The following is a 20,682-nucleotide window of genomic DNA, read 5'->3' as shown; positions in this document are numbered from 1 at the left end:
GGCACTTTAACATTGGTTCTAGGGGTACACGGGCAGCAGTAGACTGGTCAGTGGAGGCCTAGTGGAAGGAGGGACCGCAGACAGGCTTCGAAGGCCTAACATAATAAATTAGGGCTGTAGGCACTTTAACATTGGTTCTAGGGGTACACGGGCAGCAGTAGACTGGTCAGTGGAGGCCTAGTGGAAGGAGGGACCGCAGACAGGCTTCGAAGGCCTAACATAATAAATTAGGGCTGTAGGCACTTTAACATTGGTTCTAGGGGTACACGGGCAGCAGTAGACTGGTCATTGGAGGCCTAGTGGAAGGAGGGACCGCAGACAGGCTTCGAAGGCCTAATATAATAAATTAGGGCTGTGGGCACTTTAACATTGGTTCCAGGGATACACGGGCAGCAGTAGACTGGTCAGTGGAGGCCTAGTGGAAGGAGGGACAGCAGACAGGCTTCGAAGGCCTAACATAATAAATTAGGGCTGTAGGCACTTTAACATTGGTTCCAGGGGTACACGGGCAGCAGTAGACTGGTCAGTGAAGGCCTAGTGGAAGGAGGGAGCGCAGACAGGCTTCGAAGGCCTAACATAATAAGTTAGGGCTGTGGGCACTTTAACATTGGTTCCAGGGATACACGGGCAGCAGTAGACTGGTCAGTGGAGGCCTAGTGGAAGGAGGGACCGCAGACAGGCTTCGAAGGCCTAACATAATAAATTAGGGCTGTAGGCACTTTAACATTGGTTCTAGGGGTACACGGGCAGCAGTAGACTGGTCAGTGGAGGCCTAGTGGAAGAAGGGACCGCAGACAGGCTTCGAAGGCCTAACATAATAAATTAGGGCTGTGGGCACTTTAACATTGGTTCCAGGGATACACGGGCAGCAGTAGACTGGTCAGTGGAGGCCTAGTGGAAGGAGGGACAGCAGACAGGCTTCGAAGGCCTAACATAATAAATTAGGGCTGTAGGCACTTTAACATTGGTTCCAGGGGTACACGGGCAGCAGTAGACTGATCAGTGAAGGCCTAGTGGAAGGAGGGAGCGCAGACAGGCTTCGAAGGCCTAACATAATAAATTAGGGCTGTGGGCACTTTAACATTGGTTCCAGGGATACACGAGCAGCAGTAGACGGGTCAGTGGAGGCCTAGTGGAAGGAGGGACCGCAGACAGGCTTCGAAGGCCTAACATAATAAATTAGGGCTGTAGGCACTTTAACATTGGTTCTAGGGGTACACGGGCAGCAGTAGACTGGTCAGTGGAGGCCTAGTGGAAGGAGGGACCGCAGACAGGCTTCGAAGGCCTAACATAATAAATTAGGGCTGTGGGCACTTTAACATTGGTTCCAGGGATACACGGGCAGCAGTAGACTGGTCAGTGGAGGCCTAGTGGAAGGAGGGACCGCAGACAGGCTTCGAAGGCCTAACATAATAAATTAGGGCTGTAGGCACTTTAACATTGGTTCTAGGGGTACACGGGCAGCAGTAGACTGGTCAGTGGAGGCCTAGTGGAAGGAGGGACCGCAGACAGGCTTCGAAGGCCTAACATAATAAAATTGGGCTGTAGGCACTTTGAATTCTCTTGCAGGGGTACACAGGCAGTGGGCACCATTGGTGTTGTCAGCGGCGGCCGATTGTAATGAGTGTCTGCCAGTTAGTAGTCCCAAAAAATCAATACATGTTAATGTCTCGCATTACAACAAAAAGAAAAACCAAAAGGGTGCAATCATTAGGTACAGGGTTGGTCTCCTCTGCGTAGTTTCAGACCTAGTAATTTGGCACAAAGTATTTACTTGGGTAAATATAGGACACTGCCCCTGACTATGTTAAGTACCATCAGCATGTCAACACAATGGTATTGTCAGTGGCAGTAATTTACGGATGTCAGCGCATAGACTAAACATAGGTGTAACTGTGAGAGATAATTGTGCAAGTGGTAGAGCAATGTTTGAGCTGGGGGTGGGTGAACTCTCTTGTGGCCGGCGGTACATGCCCAGGGCCCCTCATGTTACAACAGTGTGTCTGATGTTGGGTGCGCACCACCACCGCCAGAGACACTTTATTGTACTATGAGGGACCCAGTGGCAGTGCCATAGACCAAAAGCAGGCACACCCACCTCTTCAGACAAACAGCACTTTCACGGGTGCTTGCGCCAAGTGGCGATACCACGGCCCCGTGTGGGGAGTTTGGCCATTTAGGGATGTGTAAACATGTCGTATGCTGGACAATCAGCTGCTGCAAATTACGAGATTGGTAAAGTCATTCAGAGTAGTCCACAGGCAATACCTTTTCATAGGAAAGCTAGGTCTCGGCCGGGCAAGGTGGGGCAAAAGAATTCGAAATCCAGTTGTGGTTCATTTTAATGAAGGTTAGATCATCAACATTTTGGGTGGCCAGACGAGTCCTTTTTTCGGTTAATATTGAACCTGCAGCACTGAATACTCTCTGATAGGACACTAGCTGCCGGGCAAGCAAGCTCCTGCAATGCATATTCTGCCAATTCTGGCCAGGTGTCTAATTTGGATGCCCAGTAATCAAATGGGAATGACGGTTGAGGTAGAACATCGATAAGTGATGAAAAGTAGTTAGTAACCATACTGGACAAATGTTGTCTCCTGTCACTTTGAATTGATGCAGCAGTACCTGTCCTGTCTGCGGTCATAGCAAAATCACTCCACAACCTGGTCAGAAAACCCCTCTGTCCAATGCCACTTCAGATTTCTGCACCTCTAACACTTCTGTTCTGCTGCCCCCTGCTGCTCGTGTGAGAACGATCACGGGCGCTGTGTGCTGGGAATGCCTGAAGCAAACGGTCAACAAGAGTTGATTGTTTGGTTGCTAATATTAGTTCCAAGTTCTCATGTGGCATAATATTTTGCAATTTGCCTTTATAGCGAGGATCAAGGAGGCAGGCCAACCAGTAATCGTCATCGTTCATCATTTTAGTAATGCGTGTGTCGCTTTTGAGGATACGTAAGGCATAATCCGCCATGTGGGCCAAACTTCCAGTTGTCAAGTCAGCGGTTGTGCTTGGTTGAGGGGCAGTTTCAGGCAAATCTACGTCACTTGTGTCCCTCAAAAAACCAGAACCCGGCCTTGCCACGCCACCAATTTCCAGTGGCCCCGGAAAAGCTTCCTCATTAAAAATATACTCATCCCCATCATCCTCCTCGTCCTCCTCCTCTTCGCCCGCTACCTCGTCCTGTACACTGCCCTGACCAGACAATGGCTGACTGTCATCAAGGCTTTCCTCTTCCTCTGCTGCAGACGCCTGATTTTTTATGTGCGTCAAACTTTGCATCAGCAGACGCATTAGGGGGATGCTCATGCTTATTATGGCGTTGTCTGCACTAACCAGCCATGTGCATTCCTCAAAACACTGAAGGACTTGACACATGTCTTGTATCTTCGACCACTGCACACCTGACAACTCCATGTCTGCCATCCTACTGCCTGCCCATGTATGCGTATCCTCCCACAAAAACATAACAGCCCGCCTCTGTTCGCACAGTCTCTGAAGCATGTGCAGTGTTGAGTTCCACCTTGTTGCAACGTCTATGAATAGGCGATGCTGGGGAAGTTTCAAAGACCGCTGATAGGTCTGCATACGGCTGGAGTGTACGGGCGAACGGCGGATATGTGAGCAAAGTCCGCGCACTTTGAGGAGCAGGTCGGATAACCCCGGATAAGTTTTCAGGAAGCACTGCACCACCAGGTTTAAGGTGTGAGCCAGGCAAGGAATGTGTTTCAGTTGGGAAAGGGAGATGGCAGGCATGAAATTCCTTCCGTTATCACTCACTACCTTGCCTGCCTCAAGATCTACTGTGCCCAGCCACGACTGCGTTTCTTTCTGCAAGAACTCGGACAGAACTTCCGCGGTGTGTCTGTTGTCGCCCAAACACTTCATAGCCAATACAGCCTGCTGACGCTTGCCAGTAGCTGCCCCATAGTGGGACAACTGGTGTGCAACAGTGGCAGCTGCGGATGGAGTGATTGGGCGACTGCGATCTGTGGACGAGCTCTCGCTTCTGCAGGAGGACGAGGAGGAGGAGGAGGGGGTGCGAACGCCTACAGCCAACTGTTTCCTAGACCGTGGGCTAGGCAGAACTGTCCTGAAATTGCTGTCCCCTGTGGACCCTGCATCCACCACATTCACCCAGTGTGCCGTGATGGACACGTAATGTCCCTGGCCATGCCTACTGGTCCATGCATCTGTTGTCAGGTGCACCTTTGTACTCACAGATTGCCTGAGTGCATGGACGATGCGCTCTTGAACATGCTGGTGGAGGGCTGGGATGGCTTTTCTTGAAAAGAAGTGTCGACTGGGTAGCTCGTAGCGTGGTACAGCGTAGTCCATCAGGGCTTTGAAAGCTTCACTTTCAACTAACCGGTAGGGCATCATCTCTAACGAGATTAGTCTAGCTATGTGGGCTTTCAAACCCTGTGTACGCGGATGCGAGGATAAGTACTTCCTTTTTCTAACCAGAGTCTCATGTAGGGTGTGCTGGACTGGAGAGCTGGAGATCGTGGAACTAGTAGGTGTGCCGGTGGACATGGCAGACTGAGAGACGGTTGGAGACGGTATTGTTTCCGCCTGTGCCCTAGATGCAGTGTTTCCTACTACGAAACTGGTGATTCCCTAACCCTGACTGCTTTGGCTTGGCAAAGAAACCTGCACAGATACTGCAGGTGGTGCGGAAAATGGTGGCCTTACAGTGATGGCAGGGATGTAGCGTTGGTGAGTAGCTTCATTGGCCGAGGGTGCTACAACCTTAAGGGACGTTTGGTAGTTAGTCCAGGCTTGCAAATGCGTGGTGGTTAAATGTCTATGCATGCAACTTGTATTCAGACTTTTCAGATTCTGACCTCTGCTTAAGGTAGTTGAACATTTTTGACAGATGACTTTGTGCTGATCAATTGGATGTTGTTTAAAAAAATGCCAGACTGCACTCTTTTGAGCCTCGGATCCCTTTTCAGGCATTGCAGACTGAGCTTTAACCGGATGGACACGCTGTCCTCCAACAGTTTTTGGCTTTGCCACATGTTTTGTCCCATCTACGGGCCCGGCAGATGGAACCTGTTGCGATGTTGATGCCTGCTGCGGCCCCTCCTCCTCCGCTTCATAACTACTGCCGCCTGCACCCTGTTCCCCCAATGGCTGCCAATCGGGGTCAACAACTGGGTCATCTATAACCTCCTCTTCTAGCTCGTGCGCAACTTCGTCTGTGTCACCGTGTAAGTCGGTGGTAGAGCGTTCGTGACGGGGCAACATAGTCTCATCAGGGTCTGATTCTGGATCAGTACCCTGCGAGGGCAATGTTGTGGTCTGAGTCAAAGGACCAGCATAGTAGTCTGGCTGTGACTGTGCATCAGTGCACTCCATGTCAGATTCAACTTGTAATGGGCATGGTCTGTTAACTGCTTCACTTTCTAAGCCAGGGACGGTATGTGTAAAGAGCTCCATGGAGTAACCCATTGTGTCGCCTGCTGCATCCTTCTCTGTTGTTGTTTTTGCTGAAGAGGACAAGGAAGCGACTTGTCCCTGACCGTGAACATCCACTAGCGACGCGCTGCTTTTACATTTACCAGTTTCAAAAGAGGAGGCAAAAGAGCTAGAGGCTGAGTCAGCAAGGTAAGCCAAAACTTGCTCTTGCTGCTCCGGCTTTAAAAGCGGTTTTCCTACTCCCAGAAAAGGGAGCGTTCGAGGCCTTCTGTAGCCAGACGATGAACCTGGCTCCACAGCTCCAGACTTAGGTGCAATATTTTTTTTCCCACGACCACCTGGTGCTCCACTACCACTACCATCATTACCAGCTGACAATGAACGCCCACGGCCACGACCTCTTCCACCAGACTTCCTCATTGTTTTAAAAACGTAACCAAAGTAACGGTATTTGTTGCTGTCAAACAACTTACACGGTGAGCTATAACTTAAGTATGATTTAGATATCCCTTTACAGGTGGGTGAGACCGCAAGGAAAATCAGGCACAATGTTACACACTCTGTTTTCGGTGGCACCAAATGAGAGAGATGCCACACACGCAGGACTGTCACTCAAGCAGAAATGTCAATATTGATCTCCCACTTTTTTGTTTTATTTGTTCAGGGAGAATTTAGAAACCAAATAAAAAAAAAATAGGCTTTCTATGGCCCACTATATTTGAGAGAGAGTTGGCACACCCAGGAGTCAAGACTGTCACACAAGCAGAAAGGGCAATATTAATCTCCCACTGATTTTTTTTTATTTTTTCAGGGAGACTTTAGATTCAAAATAAAATAAAATGATTTTTTCAGGAAGAATTTAGAAACCAAATAAAATAAAATGAATTTTTCAGGGAGAATTTAGAAACCAAATTTAAAAAAAATAGGCTTTCTATGGCCCACTATTTGAGAGAGAAAGATGGCACACCCAAGAGTCAGGAGTGGCACACAAGCAGAAAGGGCAATATTAATCTCCCACTGATTTTTTTTTTTTAATTTTTCAGGGAGAATTTAGAAACCCAATAAAAAAAATTGGCTTTCTATGGCCCAGTGCCCACTATTTGAGAGAGAGAGATGGCACACCCAGGAGTCAAGACTGGCACACAAGCAGAAAGGGCAATATTAATCTCCCACTGATTTTTTTTTATTTTTTCAAGGAGACTTTAGAAAACCAATAAAAAAAAATAGGCTTTCTATGGCCCAGTGCCCACTATTTGAGAGAGAGAAAGAGCTGGCACACCCAGGAGTCAAGACTGGCACACAAGCAGAAAGGGCAATATTAATCTCCCACTGATTTTTTTTTAATTTTTTCAGGGAGACTTTAGAAACAAAATAAAATGATTTTTTCAGGAAGAATTTAGAAACCAAATAAAATAAAATGATTTCTTCAGGGAGAATTTAGAAACCAAATAAAAAAAAATAGGCTTTCTATGGCCCACTATTTGAGAGAGAGAGATGGCACACCCAGGAGTCAGGAGTGGCACACAAGCAGAAAGGGCAATATTAATCTCCCACTGATTTCTTTTTGATTTTTTCAGGGAGAATTTAGAAACACAATAAAAACAAAATAGGCTTTCTATGGCCCAGTGCCCACTATTTGAGAGAGAGAGATATCACACCCAGGAGTCAAGACTGGCACACAAGCAGAAAGGGCAATATTAATCTCCCACTGATTTTTTTTTATTTTTTCAGGGAGACTTTGGAAACAAGATTTTAAAAAAATGATTTTTTCAGGAAGAATTTAGAAACCAAATTAAAAAAAATGATTTTTTCAGGGAGAATTTAGAAACCAAATAAAAAAAAAAGGCTTTCTATGGCCCACTATTTGAGAGAGAGATGGCACACCCAGGAGTCAGGAGTGGCACACAAGCAGAAAGGGCAATATTAATCTCCCACTGATTTTTTTTTTATTTTTTCAGGGAGAATTTAGAAACCCAATAAAAAAAAAAATAGGCTTTCTATGGCCCACTATTTGAGAGAGAGAGATGGCACACCCAAGAGTCAGGAGTGGCACACAAGCAGAAAGGGCAATATTAATCTCCCACTGATTTTTTTTTTATTTTTTCAGGGAGAATTTAGAAACCCAATAAAAAAAATAAAAATAGGCTTTCTATGGCCCACTAGTTGAGAGAGAGAGATGGCACACCCAGGAGTCAGGAGTGGCACACAAGCAGAAAGGGCAATAATAATCTCCCACTGATTTTTTTTTTATCTTTTCAGGGAGAATTTAGAAACCCAATAAAAAAAAAATTAATAGGCTTTCTATGGCCCACTCTTTGAGAGAGAGAGATGGCACACCCAGGAGTCAGGAGTGGCACACAAGCAGAAAGGGCAATATTAATCTCCCACTGATTTTTTTTTTAATTTTTTCAGGGAGAATTTAGAAACCCAATAAAAAAAAATAGGCTTTCTATGGCCCACTATTTGAGAGAGAGAGTGTTAGGAGTCAAGTTTCCTCTGCTGCACAGTGGGAATCTCGATCCGTCTCTGCTGCGGTCTCCCATTCTCCTCCAGCCGCAGTGGAGTCTGCTCAGCAGGGACGTCGCTCCCAGTGTCTTGCTCGCTCTCACTCTGTACAGAGAGTTACTGCTGCTTCTTCAGCTCCTGCCATTAAAGTCAGTGCTGGTCAGCGGCGAGCGGACTTCCCTGGGACTAAGTCCTTGTTTGCGCACACTGAGCATGCCCAGAGCAAGATCTCCCGTTGGAGATCGAGGGTCATGTGCTCTGGCTCTGCAGCGCATTCCATTGGTCCTCTTGGCAGGCCCTGGAAGGGCAAAGTTTCTGTGGCCACTTCCTGTCCTGCAATTGTATAAACTGCGCATGACCGCACGGCCATGCGCTAGTGTACAATTGAATACGTGTGTTTGTTGTGAGTGCAAGTCGTTCATTAAATACCCCTACCCTATTGTATGACTGTTCGCGTATGGAGTATGGCTGCTATCTAGCGCCCGACAAATCACTCAACGTGTCACACACGTATCAGCGTCTATTGCTGAGACCGCCAATGCGGCGCCACGCGCCAGTAGTGCGCTTCCTGACCCACGTCTGGGTGCTTAGTGGTGCCTGCCAGCACGGCACAGTTCGCACTTCGGTGCTCTAATTTTAAGAGTTGCCTAACACACCCTGTTGCGGTGTTGTACCAGCAAGTGGTCTAATCGGACTTCAATCCTAGTTGGGGTTAAGTTCGCTGACTGCTTGCTCGCCTTCTATGTGCGGTACCGCGATCCTGTGACGCAACAGGATCGCTTCCTTCACGTTGGGTGAAGTTTAACCCACGCGAGTATACTTATGAGTACCGCCATATAGTCCGTCATTACTCAGCAGCAAGTTCCATCTCTGCACGGTGGACCCCGGGCTACGAACGCACCGTACACTATCAGTCTTATTATTTGGTGCGTTCCGCTAGCCCTAACAGAGAGATGGCACACCCAGGAGTCAGGAGTGGCACATAAGCAGAAAGGGCAATATTAATCTCCCACTGATTTTTTTTTGATTTTTTCAGGGAGAATTTAGAAACACAATAAAAAAAAAATAGGCTTTCTATGGCCCAGTGCCCACTATTTGAGAGAGAGAGATGGCACACCCAGGAGTCAAGACTGGCACACAAGCAGAAAGGGCAATATTAATCTCCCACTGATTTTTTTTATTTTTTCAGGGAGACTTTAGAAACAAAATTAAAAAAAATGAATTTTTCAGGAACAATTTAGAAACCAAATAAAAAAAAAATATTTTTTCAGGGAGAATTTAGAAACCAAATTAAAAAAAAATAGGCTTTCTATGGCCCACTATTTGAGAGAGAGAGATGGCACACCCAGGAGTCAGGAGTGGCACACAAAGCAGAAAGGGCAATATTAATCTCCCACTGATTTCTTTTTGATTTTTTCAGGGAGAATTTAGAAACACAATAAAAACAAAATAGGCTTTCTATGGCCCAGTGCCCACTATTTGAGAGAGAGAGATATCACACCCAGGAGTCAAGACTGGCACACAAGCAGAAAGGGCAATATTAATCTCCCACTGATTTTTTTTTTATTTTTTCAGGGAGACTTTAGAAACAAAATAAAATAAAATGATTTTTTCAGGAAGAATTTAGAAACCGAATAAAATAAAATGATTTTTTCAGGGAGAATTTAGAAACCAAATAAAAAAACAAAAATAGGCTTTCTATGGCCCACTATTTGAGAGAGAGAGATGGCACACCCAGGAGTCAGGAGTGGCACACAAGCAGAAAGGGCAATATTAATCTCCCACTGATTTCTTTTTGATTTTTTCAAGGGAGAATTTAGAAACACAATAAAAAAATAAATAAATAGGCTTTCTATGGCCCAGTGCCCACTATTTGAGAGAGAGAGATGGCACACCCAGGAGTCAAGACTGGCACACAAGCAGAAAGGGCAATATTAATCTCCCACTGATTTTTTTCATTTTTTCAGGGAGACTTTAGAAACAAAATAAAAAAAAATGATTTTTTCAGGAAGAATTTAGAAACCAAATAAAAAAAAAATGATTTTTTCAGGGAGAATTTAGAAACCAAATAATAAAAAAAATAGGCTTTCTATGGCCCACTATTTGAGAGAGAGATGGCACACCCAGGAGTGGCACACAAGCAGAAAGGGCAATATTAATCTCCCACTGATTTTTTTTTTTTTTTCAGGGAGAATTTAGAAACCCAATAAAAAAAAATAGGCTTTCTATGGCCCACTATTTGAGAGAGAGAGATGGCACACCCAGGAGCCAGGAGTGGCACACAAGCAGAAAGGGCAATATTAATCTCCCACTGATTTTTTTTTTATTTTTTCAGGGAGCATTTAGAAACCCAATAAAAAAAATAAAAATAGGCTTTTTATGGCCCACTAGTTGAGAGAGAGAGATGGCACACCCAGGAGTCAGGAGTGGCACACAAGCAGAAAGGGCAATATTAATCTCCCACTGATTTTTTTTTTTTTTTTTTCAGGGAGAATTTAGAAACCCAATAAAAAAAAAATTAATAGGCTTTCTATGGCCCATTATTTGAGAGAGAGATGGCACACTCAGGACTGGCACAGAAGCCCAAAGGCCAATATTAATCTCCCACTGTTTTTTTTTTTTTTTTATCAGGGAGAATTTATAAACCCCACAAAAAAAAACAGAAAAATGAAAAGGCTTTCTATGGCCCACTATGTGAGAGAGATGGCACACACAGGGATGGCACTCTAGCAGAAATGCCAATCTTAATCTCCCACAACTTATCTTTTTAGGGAGAATTCAAAAAAAAAAAAAAAAAAACAGGGACTGTCCTACAATTACTATCTCCCTGCAGTAATCTCAGCCAGGTATGGCAGGCAGCAATAAGGAGTGGACTGATGCACAAATTAAATAAAAAGTGTGGACAAACAAACAAGATAGCTGTGCAGAAAGGAAGGAACAGCAGGATTTGTGCTTTGAAAAAAGCAGTTGGTTTGCACAGCGGCGTACACACAGCAGTGCAGCTATCAGGGAGCCTTATAAGGCAGCCTAATAAGCTACAGCGCTGAGGAAAAAAAAATGTAGCCGTCCCTGCAAACAAAAGGTGGTGTTGGACAGTGGAAATCGCTACAGCACAAGCGGTTTGGTGGTTAATGGACCCTGCCCAACGCTATCCCTGCTTCTGACGAAGCGGCAGCAACCTCTCCCTAGGCTCAGATCAGCAGCAGTAAGATGGCGGTCGGCGGGAACGCCCCTTTATAGCCCCTGTGACGCCGCAGACAGCAAGCCAATCACTGCAATGCCCTTCTCTAAGATGGTGGGGACCAGGACCTATGTCATCACGCTGCCAACACTCTGCGTCCACCTTCATTGTCTGAGAAATGGCGCTTTTCGCGCCATTAAAACGCGACTTTGGCGCGAAAGTCGCGTACCGCATTGCCGACCCCACACAGGGATCGGGTCGGGTTTCATGAAACCCGACTTTGCCAAAAGTCGGCGACTTTTAAAAATGAACGATCCGTTTCGCTCAACCCTAGTAAGCACTGTATCCAGTTGTACTGTGTGACATACATTAGCCAGTTTGCTTTGATGACAGATGTGTGCATTGTTTTGCAGACATAATGCTTCACTAACTATATTGTTTGGTTTAATGTAATGTACAACACCTGTAACATGTGCTGGTGGTAGGATGGGGTGAAGGCTTCTTTGTGTCATAAGGCGCAATTATAACTTAACAAATATGGAACAAAATCAAAAAACATGACCTTATACATACTTTACTTTGTGTTGCTTTTCATATCTAAATATTACAGCTTTAAACTGGGGTTAAAAAAATGCAAATGCATTCAAGAGTATATTTTGCCCTTTTATCACAGCATGAGGAATATTATCACTTATGTAGTTTACTGCTTATGGTGGCAGTAAATAGAAAATGTCTCACCATGGAAACGTTAATTCATTCAAGCTTGTTGAGGATTTGAACAGCTTGATTTATTTTTTCACGTTGTAGCTCAGAGCAATGTTTCTTAGTTATTGTGCAATTTTTCATCAAGATAGGCCATAAACAAATCATTTACCATACTTTCTTCACAAGGCTTTAAGCCAAGCTTATTCGTATCTCATATATTGGAGAAAGTTGCAGAAAATTATAGGTCACAGTTAAGTAGCACAGTTTTTTATGGTTCAAGCAACACGTGAAAAGAATTAAAACATATTCTTATTGTTATCTTATTTTATTCCTTTCCAGGTAAAACCCAAGTCATGGGTGAAATCAAAATTGCCCTGAAAAAAGAAATGAAGACAGATGGAGAGCAGCTGATTGTGGAGATTCTACAATGCAGGAATATTACATATAAATTTAAGTCTCCGGATCATCTGCCAGGTAAAGTGAAGAAATTCTAAAAGGGCTGCTCTCTTTTTTTGGTCTGGCACATAATGTTGCCACAGTCCCTATTGTTTGTCTGAAGCCCTGACATGGAAAGTGGTTCAGGCAATCAGTGAACTCAGCAGCTTGTGCTGTCTACAAAGCCACTAAGTTAATTGATTAGCAGTAATGTTAGCCAAACAACTGAGATGAGGATAGTGGCAAAGACTCGGTGCTTGAACTGTGAAAGGAAGAGATATTGAGTTGTTTTACTTCAGCCTATAATTGAAAGATTTCAGAAATGAGACAGGCCATAGGCCACGTTCACAAGTTCAATATTTGGTCAGTATTTTACATCAGTATTTGTAAGCCAAAACCAGGATGGAACAATCAGAGGAAAAGTATAATAGAAACACGTCACCACTTCTGCATTTTTCACCCATACCTGATTCTGACTTTCGAATACTTATGTAAAATACTGACCAAACCATTGAGTGTATCTTAGGTGTTCTACACTAATTAATAAAGACCTACAGTGCCTTTCAAAAATATTCGGTTCCCTGGAACTTTTCAACCTTTTCCCACATATCATGCTTCAAACATTAATATACCAAATGTAAATTTTTGGTGAAGAATCAACAACAAGTGGAACACAATTGTGAAGTTGAATGAAATGTATTGGTTATTTTAAATTTTTGTGGAAATTCAAAAACTGAAAATTGGGGCATGCAATATTGTTCGGCCCCTTTACTTTTAGTGCAGCAAACTCACTCCAGAAGTTCATTGTGGATCTCTGAATGATCCAATGCTGTCCTAAATGCCTAATAATGATAAATATAATCCACCTGTGTGTAATCAAGTCTCCGTATAAATGCACCTGCTCTGTGATAGTCTCAGGGTTCTGTTTGAAGCACAGAGAGCATCATGAAGACCAAGGAACACAACCTGGCAGGTCCATGATACTGTTGTGGAGAAGTTTAAAGCCGGATTTGGATACAAAATGATTTCCAAAACTTTAAACATCCCAAGGAGCACTGTGCAAGCGATCATATTGAAATGGAAGGAGTATCATACCACTGCAAATCTACCAAGTCCTGGCCGTCCCTCTAAACAAGGAGAAGACTGATCAGAGATGCAGCCAAGAGGCCCATGATCACTCTGGATGATCTGCAGAGATCTATAACTGAGGGGGGACAGTCTGTCCATAGGACAACAATTAGTCGTACATTGCACAAATCTGGCTTTTATGGAAGAATGGCAAGAAGAAAGCCATTTCTGAAAGATGTCCTTAAAAAGTGTCCATTAAAGTTTGCAACAAGCCACCTGGAAGACACACCAAACATGTGGAAGAAGGTGCTCTGGTCAGATGAAACAAAAATCGAACTTTTTGGCAACAATGCCAAATGATATGTTTGGCATAAAGGCAACACAGCTCATCACCCTGAATACACCATCCCCACTGTCAAACATGGTGGTAGCAGCATCAAGGTTTGGGCCTGCTTTTCTTCAGCAGGAACAGGGAAGATGGTTAAAATTGATGGGAAGATGGATGGAGCCAAATACAGGACCATTCTTGAAGAAAACCTGTTTGAGTCGGCAAAAGACCTGAGACTGGGACAGAGATTTGTCTTCCAACAAGACAATGATCCCAAACATAAAGCAAAATCTACAGTGGAATGGTTCACAAATAAACGTATCCAGGTGTGTTAGGAGTCGAGTTCCCACCGCTGCACAGGGGGAATCTCGAACCATGTCTGCTACGGTCTCTCATTCTGCATCAGCTGCAGTGGAGCCTGCTCAGTGGAAACATCGGTCCCAGCGTATTGCTCAGTCTCACTCTGTGCAAAGGGTTTCTTCTGATTTTCCTGCTCCTGCCATTGTAGCCAGTGCTGGGCAGCGGCGAGCAGATGCTTTTGGGACTAAGTCCTGCTTTTCCCCTTCTGAGCATGCCCAGGGCAAGATCTCCTGTTGGAGATCGAGGGTCACATGCTCAGATACTGCAGCAGATCCCATTAGTCCTCCAGGAAGGTCCTGAAGGTGCTCAACTTCTGTGGCAGCCTCCCATTGGTCCTTCTGGGAAGGTCCTGTACATGCTGCAGCTATAAAAGGTTTGCATGGCCGCACGGCCATGCGCTAGTATACACTTTTTTATGTTGTGAGGGAAAGTCGCTCTTTAAATCATCCCCTCCCTTGTGTTTGAATGCTCGCGTAAGGAGGATGATTGTAATCTAGCGCCCGACTTGTAACCAACACTGCTACACAAACAGCGTCTATTGCTGTGACCGCCAGTGTGGTGCCATGCGCTATCACCGCGCTTTCCAAACCCAAGTCTGGGTGGTTAGTGGCATCCGCCAGTGCGGCATCGCATGCACTCTCATGCTATTTAATTATTAGTTTTGTTACGTGCGGTACTGCGGCCCTGTGACGCAACAGGGTTCGCTTCTTTCACACAGGGTGAAGCTAATCCGTGTGTATCCTCCATATAGTCCGTCATTGCTTAGCAGCAGGTACCATCTCTGCACGGTGGACCCGGGGCTGCGAATGCACTTTAATCCTTTTCTCTAATTATTTGGTGCGTTCCGCCCTAACAAGGTGTTAGAATGGTCAAGTCAAAGTCCAGACCTCAATCCAATCGAGAATCTGTGGAAAGAGCTGAAAACTGCTGTTCACAAACGATCTCCATCAAACCTCACTGAGCTCGAGCTGTTTGCCAGGGAAGAATGGGCAAGAATTTCCGTCTCTCGATGTACAAAACTGATAGAGACGTACCCCAAGTGACTTGCAGCTGTAATCGCAGCAAAAAGTGGCGCAGCAAAGTATTAAGTTAAAGGGGCCAAATAATATTGCACTCCCCACTTTTCAGTTTTTGAATTTCCACAAAAATGTAAAATTACCAATACATTTTGTTCAACTTCACAATTGTGTTCCACTTGTTGTTGATTCTTCACCAAAAATTTACATTTGGTATCTTTATGTTCGAAGCATGAAATGTGGGAGAAGGTTGAAAAGTTCCACGGGGCCGTACACTTTTGCAAGGCACTGTATCATAAAAATGCAATTGTGATAGTAGAATTTTCTCAGATATACAGTACGTCTTTGGCAAATCAGATGATTATCACTCAGTATAACAGTGATACAGATTTTACTTTCATTTTAGTTGAGTGAGCTCAAAATCTGGTTGGCTTCTTTTCTCTGGAAGACACCTACTGTAAAGGAGGGAGCAGCTTCTAAGCAGCATCTGAATGGTAAATGGATCCTCCTGCTCAGATCTGCAAGATTCAGGGTGTACTCTTAAATTTGCTAGTTTCATTGTTTTGTCAGGCTTCTGATAGAATATCATAGAAGACTTGTAAAATGTATATTTCTCCTAAATTCAGTTTTACAAACATGGGAAATTATTTTACTAATGTATTCCAATGGGAAGCAAACCAGTAAAGCACAAGTCAGACAAGAAAGTGCCTCACCTTCAATCAGGACACTGAATTTTACTTAATGCTAAATATTCTTATTTATTAACCATGCATTAAAATCTACTGTGTATTTGACAGCCAAGCTAAGGTAGGTGAATACAGATGCTTCTAACTGGCTAATCTGAAGGCGGACATAGCTAATTCTAAAGGATTAAAAGAAAAACATAGCAATTTATAGGGAATCTGTCAGGAGGATTTCATACCCAAAACTACTTGTGGTAGCTCTTCCAAGACAAGTTCACCAATATCCATACATAATAAGAGAGAAATGAACGCACTCACCAATCTTGTAAAATCCAATCCTTTATTCAGCACATGGACAGACTTAGCAGGGAGGGGTGTGGAGGATGTCTGCTTAACCCTAGCCCTAACCCTAGCCCTAACCCTAGCCCTAACCCTAATGGGAAAATGGAAAAAAATACATTTTTTTAATTTTTTTATTTTTCCCTAACTAAGGGGGTGATGAAGGGGGGTTTGATTTACTTTTATAGCGGATTTTTATGATTGGCAGCCGTCACACACTGAAAAACGCTTTTTATTGCAAAAATATTTTTTGCGTTACTACATTTTGAGAGCTATAATTTTTCCATATTTGGGTCCACAGAGTCATTTCTTATTTTTAGGGACTCTATAGCGACAGGGTCTGTTCCGCAGGATTGGCGCATAGCAAATGTGGTGCCAATATTCAAAAAGGGCTCTAAAAGTGAACCTGGTAATTATAGGCCAGTAAGTCTAACCTCTATTGTTGGTAAAATATTTGAAGGGTTTCTGAGGGATGTTATTCTGGATTATCTCAATGAGAATAACTGTTTAACTCCATATCAGCATGGGTTTATGAGAAATCGCTCCTGTCAAACCAATCTAATCAGTTTTTATGAAGAGGTAAGCTATAGGCTGGACCACGGTGAGTCATTGGACGTGGTATATCTCGATTTTTCCAAAGCATTTGATACCGTGCCGCACAAGAGGTTGGTACACAAAATGAGAATGTTTGGTCTGGGGGAAAATGTGTGTAAATGGGTGAGTAACTGGCTTAGTGATAGAAAGCAGAGGGTGGTTATAAATGGTATAGTCTCTAACTGGGTTGCTGTGACCAGTGGGGTACCGCAGGGGTCAGTATTGGGACCTGTTCTCTTCAACATATTCATTAATGATCTGGTAGAAGGTTTACACAGTAAAATATCGATATTTGCAGATGATACAAAACTATGTAAAGCAGTTAATACAAGAGAAGATAGTATTCTGCTACAGATGGATCTGGATAAGTTGGAAACTTGGGCTGAAAGGTGGCAGATGAGGTTTAACAATGATAAATGTAAGGTTATACACATGGGAAGAAGGAATCAATGTCACCATTACACACTGAATGGGAAACCACTGGGTAAATCTGACAGGGAGAAGGACTTGGGGATCCTAGTTAATGATATACTTACCTGGAGCAGCCAGTGCCAGGCAGCAGCTGCCAAGGCAAACAGGATCATGGGGTGCATTAAAAGAGGTCTGGATACACATGATGAGAGCATTATACTGCCTCTGTACAAATCCCTAGTTAGACCGCACATGGAGTACTGTGTCCAGTTTTGGGCACCGGTGCTCAGGAAGGATATAATGGAACTAGAGAGAGTACAAAGGAGGGCAACAAAATTAATAAAGGGGATGGGAGAACTACAATACCCAGATAGATTAGCGAAATTAGGATTATTTAGTCTAGAAAAAAGACGACTGAGGGGCGATCTAATAACCATGTATAAGTATATAAGGGGACAATACAAATATCTCGCTGAGGATCTGTTTATACCAAGGAAGGTGACGGGCACAAGGGGGCATTCTTTGCGTCTGGAGGAGAGAAGGTTTTTCCACCAACATAGAAGAGGATTCTTTACTGTTAGGGCAGTGAGAATCTGGAATTGCTTGCCTGAGGAGGTGGTGATGGCGAACTCAGTCGAGGGGTTCAAGAGAGGCCTGGATGTCTTCCTGGAGCAGAACAATATTGTATCATACAATTAGGTTCTGTAGAAGGACGTAGATCTGGGGATTTATTATGATGGAATATAGGCTGAACTGGATGGACAAATGTCTTTTTTCGGCCTTACTAACTATGTTACTATGTTACTATGTGAGGTCTTGTTTTTTGGTCACATTTTCGGGCATGTGACATTTTTTGATTGCTTTTTATTCCGATTTTTGTGAGGCACAATGACCAAAAACCAGCTATTCATGAATTTCTTTTGGGGAAGGTGTTTATACCGTTCCGCGCTTGGTAAAATGGATAAAGTAGTTTTATTCCTCAGGTTAGTACAATTACAGCGATACCTCATTTATATCATTTTTTTATGTTTTGGCGCTTTTATACAATAAAAACTATTTTATAGAAAAAATAATTATTTTTGCATCGCTTTTTTCTGAGGACTATAACTTTTTTCTTTTTTCTTTGATGATGCTGTATGGTGGCTCATTTTTTGCGGGACAAGATGATGTTTTCAGTGGTACCATGTTATTTATATCCATCTTTTTGATCGTGTGTTATTCCACTTTTTGTTTGGCGGTATGATAATAAAGTGTTTTTTGCCTCCTTTTTTTTTTACAGTGTTCACTGAAGGGGTTAACTAGTGGGACAGTTTTATAGGTCGGGTCGTTACGGACGCGGTGATACTATATATGTGTACTTTTATTGTTTTTTTATTTAGATAAAGAAATTTATTTATAGGAGCAATATATATTTTTTTAGGAATTTTTTTAGGATTTTTTTTTTTTTTTTTTTACACATGTGAATATTTTTTTTTACGCTATAACATTTCCCCAGGGGGGAGCATCATGTTATAGTGTAAGATCGCTGATGGATCCTGCAGGACCCGGATGCCACGGCCATTTTGGATCTGGGCCTGCTGCAGGGAGGAGGAGGTAAGAGACCCTCGCAGCAATGCGATCACATCGCGTTGCTCCGGGGGTCTCAGGGAAGCACGCAGGGAGCCCCCTCCCTGCGCGATGCTTCCCTATACTGCCGGAACACTGCGATCATGTTTGATCGCAGTGTGCCGGGGGTTAATGTGCCGGGGGCGGTCCGTAACCGCTCCTGGCACATAGTGCCGGATGTCAGCTGCGAAATGACCACAAGTCACTTATGCAACCTCTAGAAAAGTGCTCCATAGGTCACTGCCGGTCATGTCTTGCTAGCGATAATGTTACTAACAACAACACTTGTGAGACATGACCGTTAGTAACCTATAGAGTGTCGTTCTAAGAGTGACGCTCCATTTGTTGTAGGAGCTGGATGTTTTGAGAACCCACAATGGATTATGTCGGAACTGCTATATTTTTTCTTATTAATAAATTGGTGAACCAGGGAATGTGTGATGGGGTCTTTATTCAAATACACTTTTTTTCCTGTGTGTCTTTTTGTTTTTTAATACGAGGCTAGTAATGTGGGCGTCTAATAGACAACTCTCCATAACTATTCCCTGGGCTTGATGCCAGCTGATATTACACAGCTGATATCAACCCCAAAAACTTTTACCTCAATTGTCACTACACTAGGATTTCATCTATAGACACTAGGTGTCCGGTAAGAAACCTGATGTTCACAGTTCATGTTTGCTCATCCCTACTCAGCACCATGGTTAGCTTCATTTACAGCTGTAATAGATAATTTTGTTCTCTGTTTTGATTGAAATTAAATTCATTGATATATTCATGAGGTCATGCACTCAAATGCTTACCTGGTTGTTGCTTCTTGGCATGAGTATGTTGTTTGCTCCTGTGTTGCACACATGATTATCTTTATGTAAATCCATAAAAGTAGGTAATGGTGAAGCCACTCATCAAAGACTAAAATCTTCTTTATTAAAAAACAGTATAAAATCAGCAGAAACCAAGGGATGTTAAGTATGAGCCAGGTATGGCCATTTCACAATTATGCATCTACGGGCCTGTGTATTTCTAGAGTGTAGAAGTGTAATTTAATGCAAAATGGCCATAGTTGGGTGATGCTTCTGACCCTCCTTACCTTCTGCTGATCATATACTTGTAATTTCATAAGCAAGATGGATTATATCCTTTGGTGAGTATTTTTGCTCGTTACTACCTATATGGATTTGCACTTATGCTTATTTGAAAGTAAGACCACTGCCTTTCCTTCAAAACGCCTGTCAGTATTGTACTTCTTTTACTATGGATGATTAAGTACAGCATCAGTTTTTGTAGAAAATGCCAATTCGCGAGTATTCTTTTTCTGCCTTTGATTTTCATTATGAGCTTGCAAGTTGGTTGTTATCGCACATGCACTCAACCCAAGCACTGTGTTGTGGTCATGCACACATTTGTGCATATTCTGGTGGCTCATCATTTCATTGTGTGCCCTACATACAGTACATACTGAGGTGTTACATGCATGCACCTACTCTTTTAAAAGGAAAGATACACTTGAAAGCAAGTTACCATCTGGATATGAAGTAGAATGATGATTGGAGGTCCCTTTTGGCACCTAGTATGTTTGTAGATAATATTCTATCAACTTTTGTATTTGACTAGAGTAATTACTAATATATGGTATGGTTTCTAATTAGTTACAATTTTATCACCTCAACATTATATATGGGTCTGATGACCAGTTCCATGTTTTTTTTTCAGTAAATTAGCTACTGACCCCATCTTCACTTGATTCTGATCTTTTTAAGGGGTGGGTCTATTTATTCTATATATATGACCTATTTATTTTAGGGCAGAATGGTGGCTCAGTGGATAGCACTGAAGCCTTGCAGCGCTGGAGTCCTGGGTTCAAACCCCACCAATGACAACATCTGCAAAGAGTTTGTATGTTTTCTCCATGTTTGCGTGGGTTTCCTCCAGGCACTCCGGTTTCCTCCCACATTCCAAAGACATACGGATAGGGAATTTAGATTGTGAGCCCCATTGGGGACAGCGATGATAATGTGTGAAAACTG

The 20,682-nt window shown here is 43.4% G+C and overlaps 1 protein-coding gene across 3 annotated transcripts in view; it reads left to right on the top strand.

The window, feature by feature from the left end:
• The window catches only part of PCLO (piccolo presynaptic cytomatrix protein), a 665,287-nt gene that overhangs the window by 636,359 nt on the left and 8,246 nt on the right, over positions 1-20,682 (top strand). For all 3 annotated transcript variants that reach the window (XM_069765158.1, XM_069765159.1, XM_069765157.1), the window contains one exon: positions 12,156-12,290. In XM_069765158.1, the coding sequence (XP_069621259.1) occupies positions 12,156-12,290 (135 nt within the window). The remainder of the gene's footprint in view (positions 1-12,155; positions 12,291-20,682) is intronic.

Source organism: Ranitomeya imitator, chromosome 4 (genome assembly GCF_032444005.1).
Source record: "Ranitomeya imitator isolate aRanImi1 chromosome 4, aRanImi1.pri, whole genome shotgun sequence".
Taxonomy (NCBI): Eukaryota; Metazoa; Chordata; class Amphibia; order Anura; family Dendrobatidae; genus Ranitomeya; species Ranitomeya imitator.
Note: the sequence above shows the minus strand (reverse complement) of the source record. Positions and strands in the feature narration are given on the sequence as shown.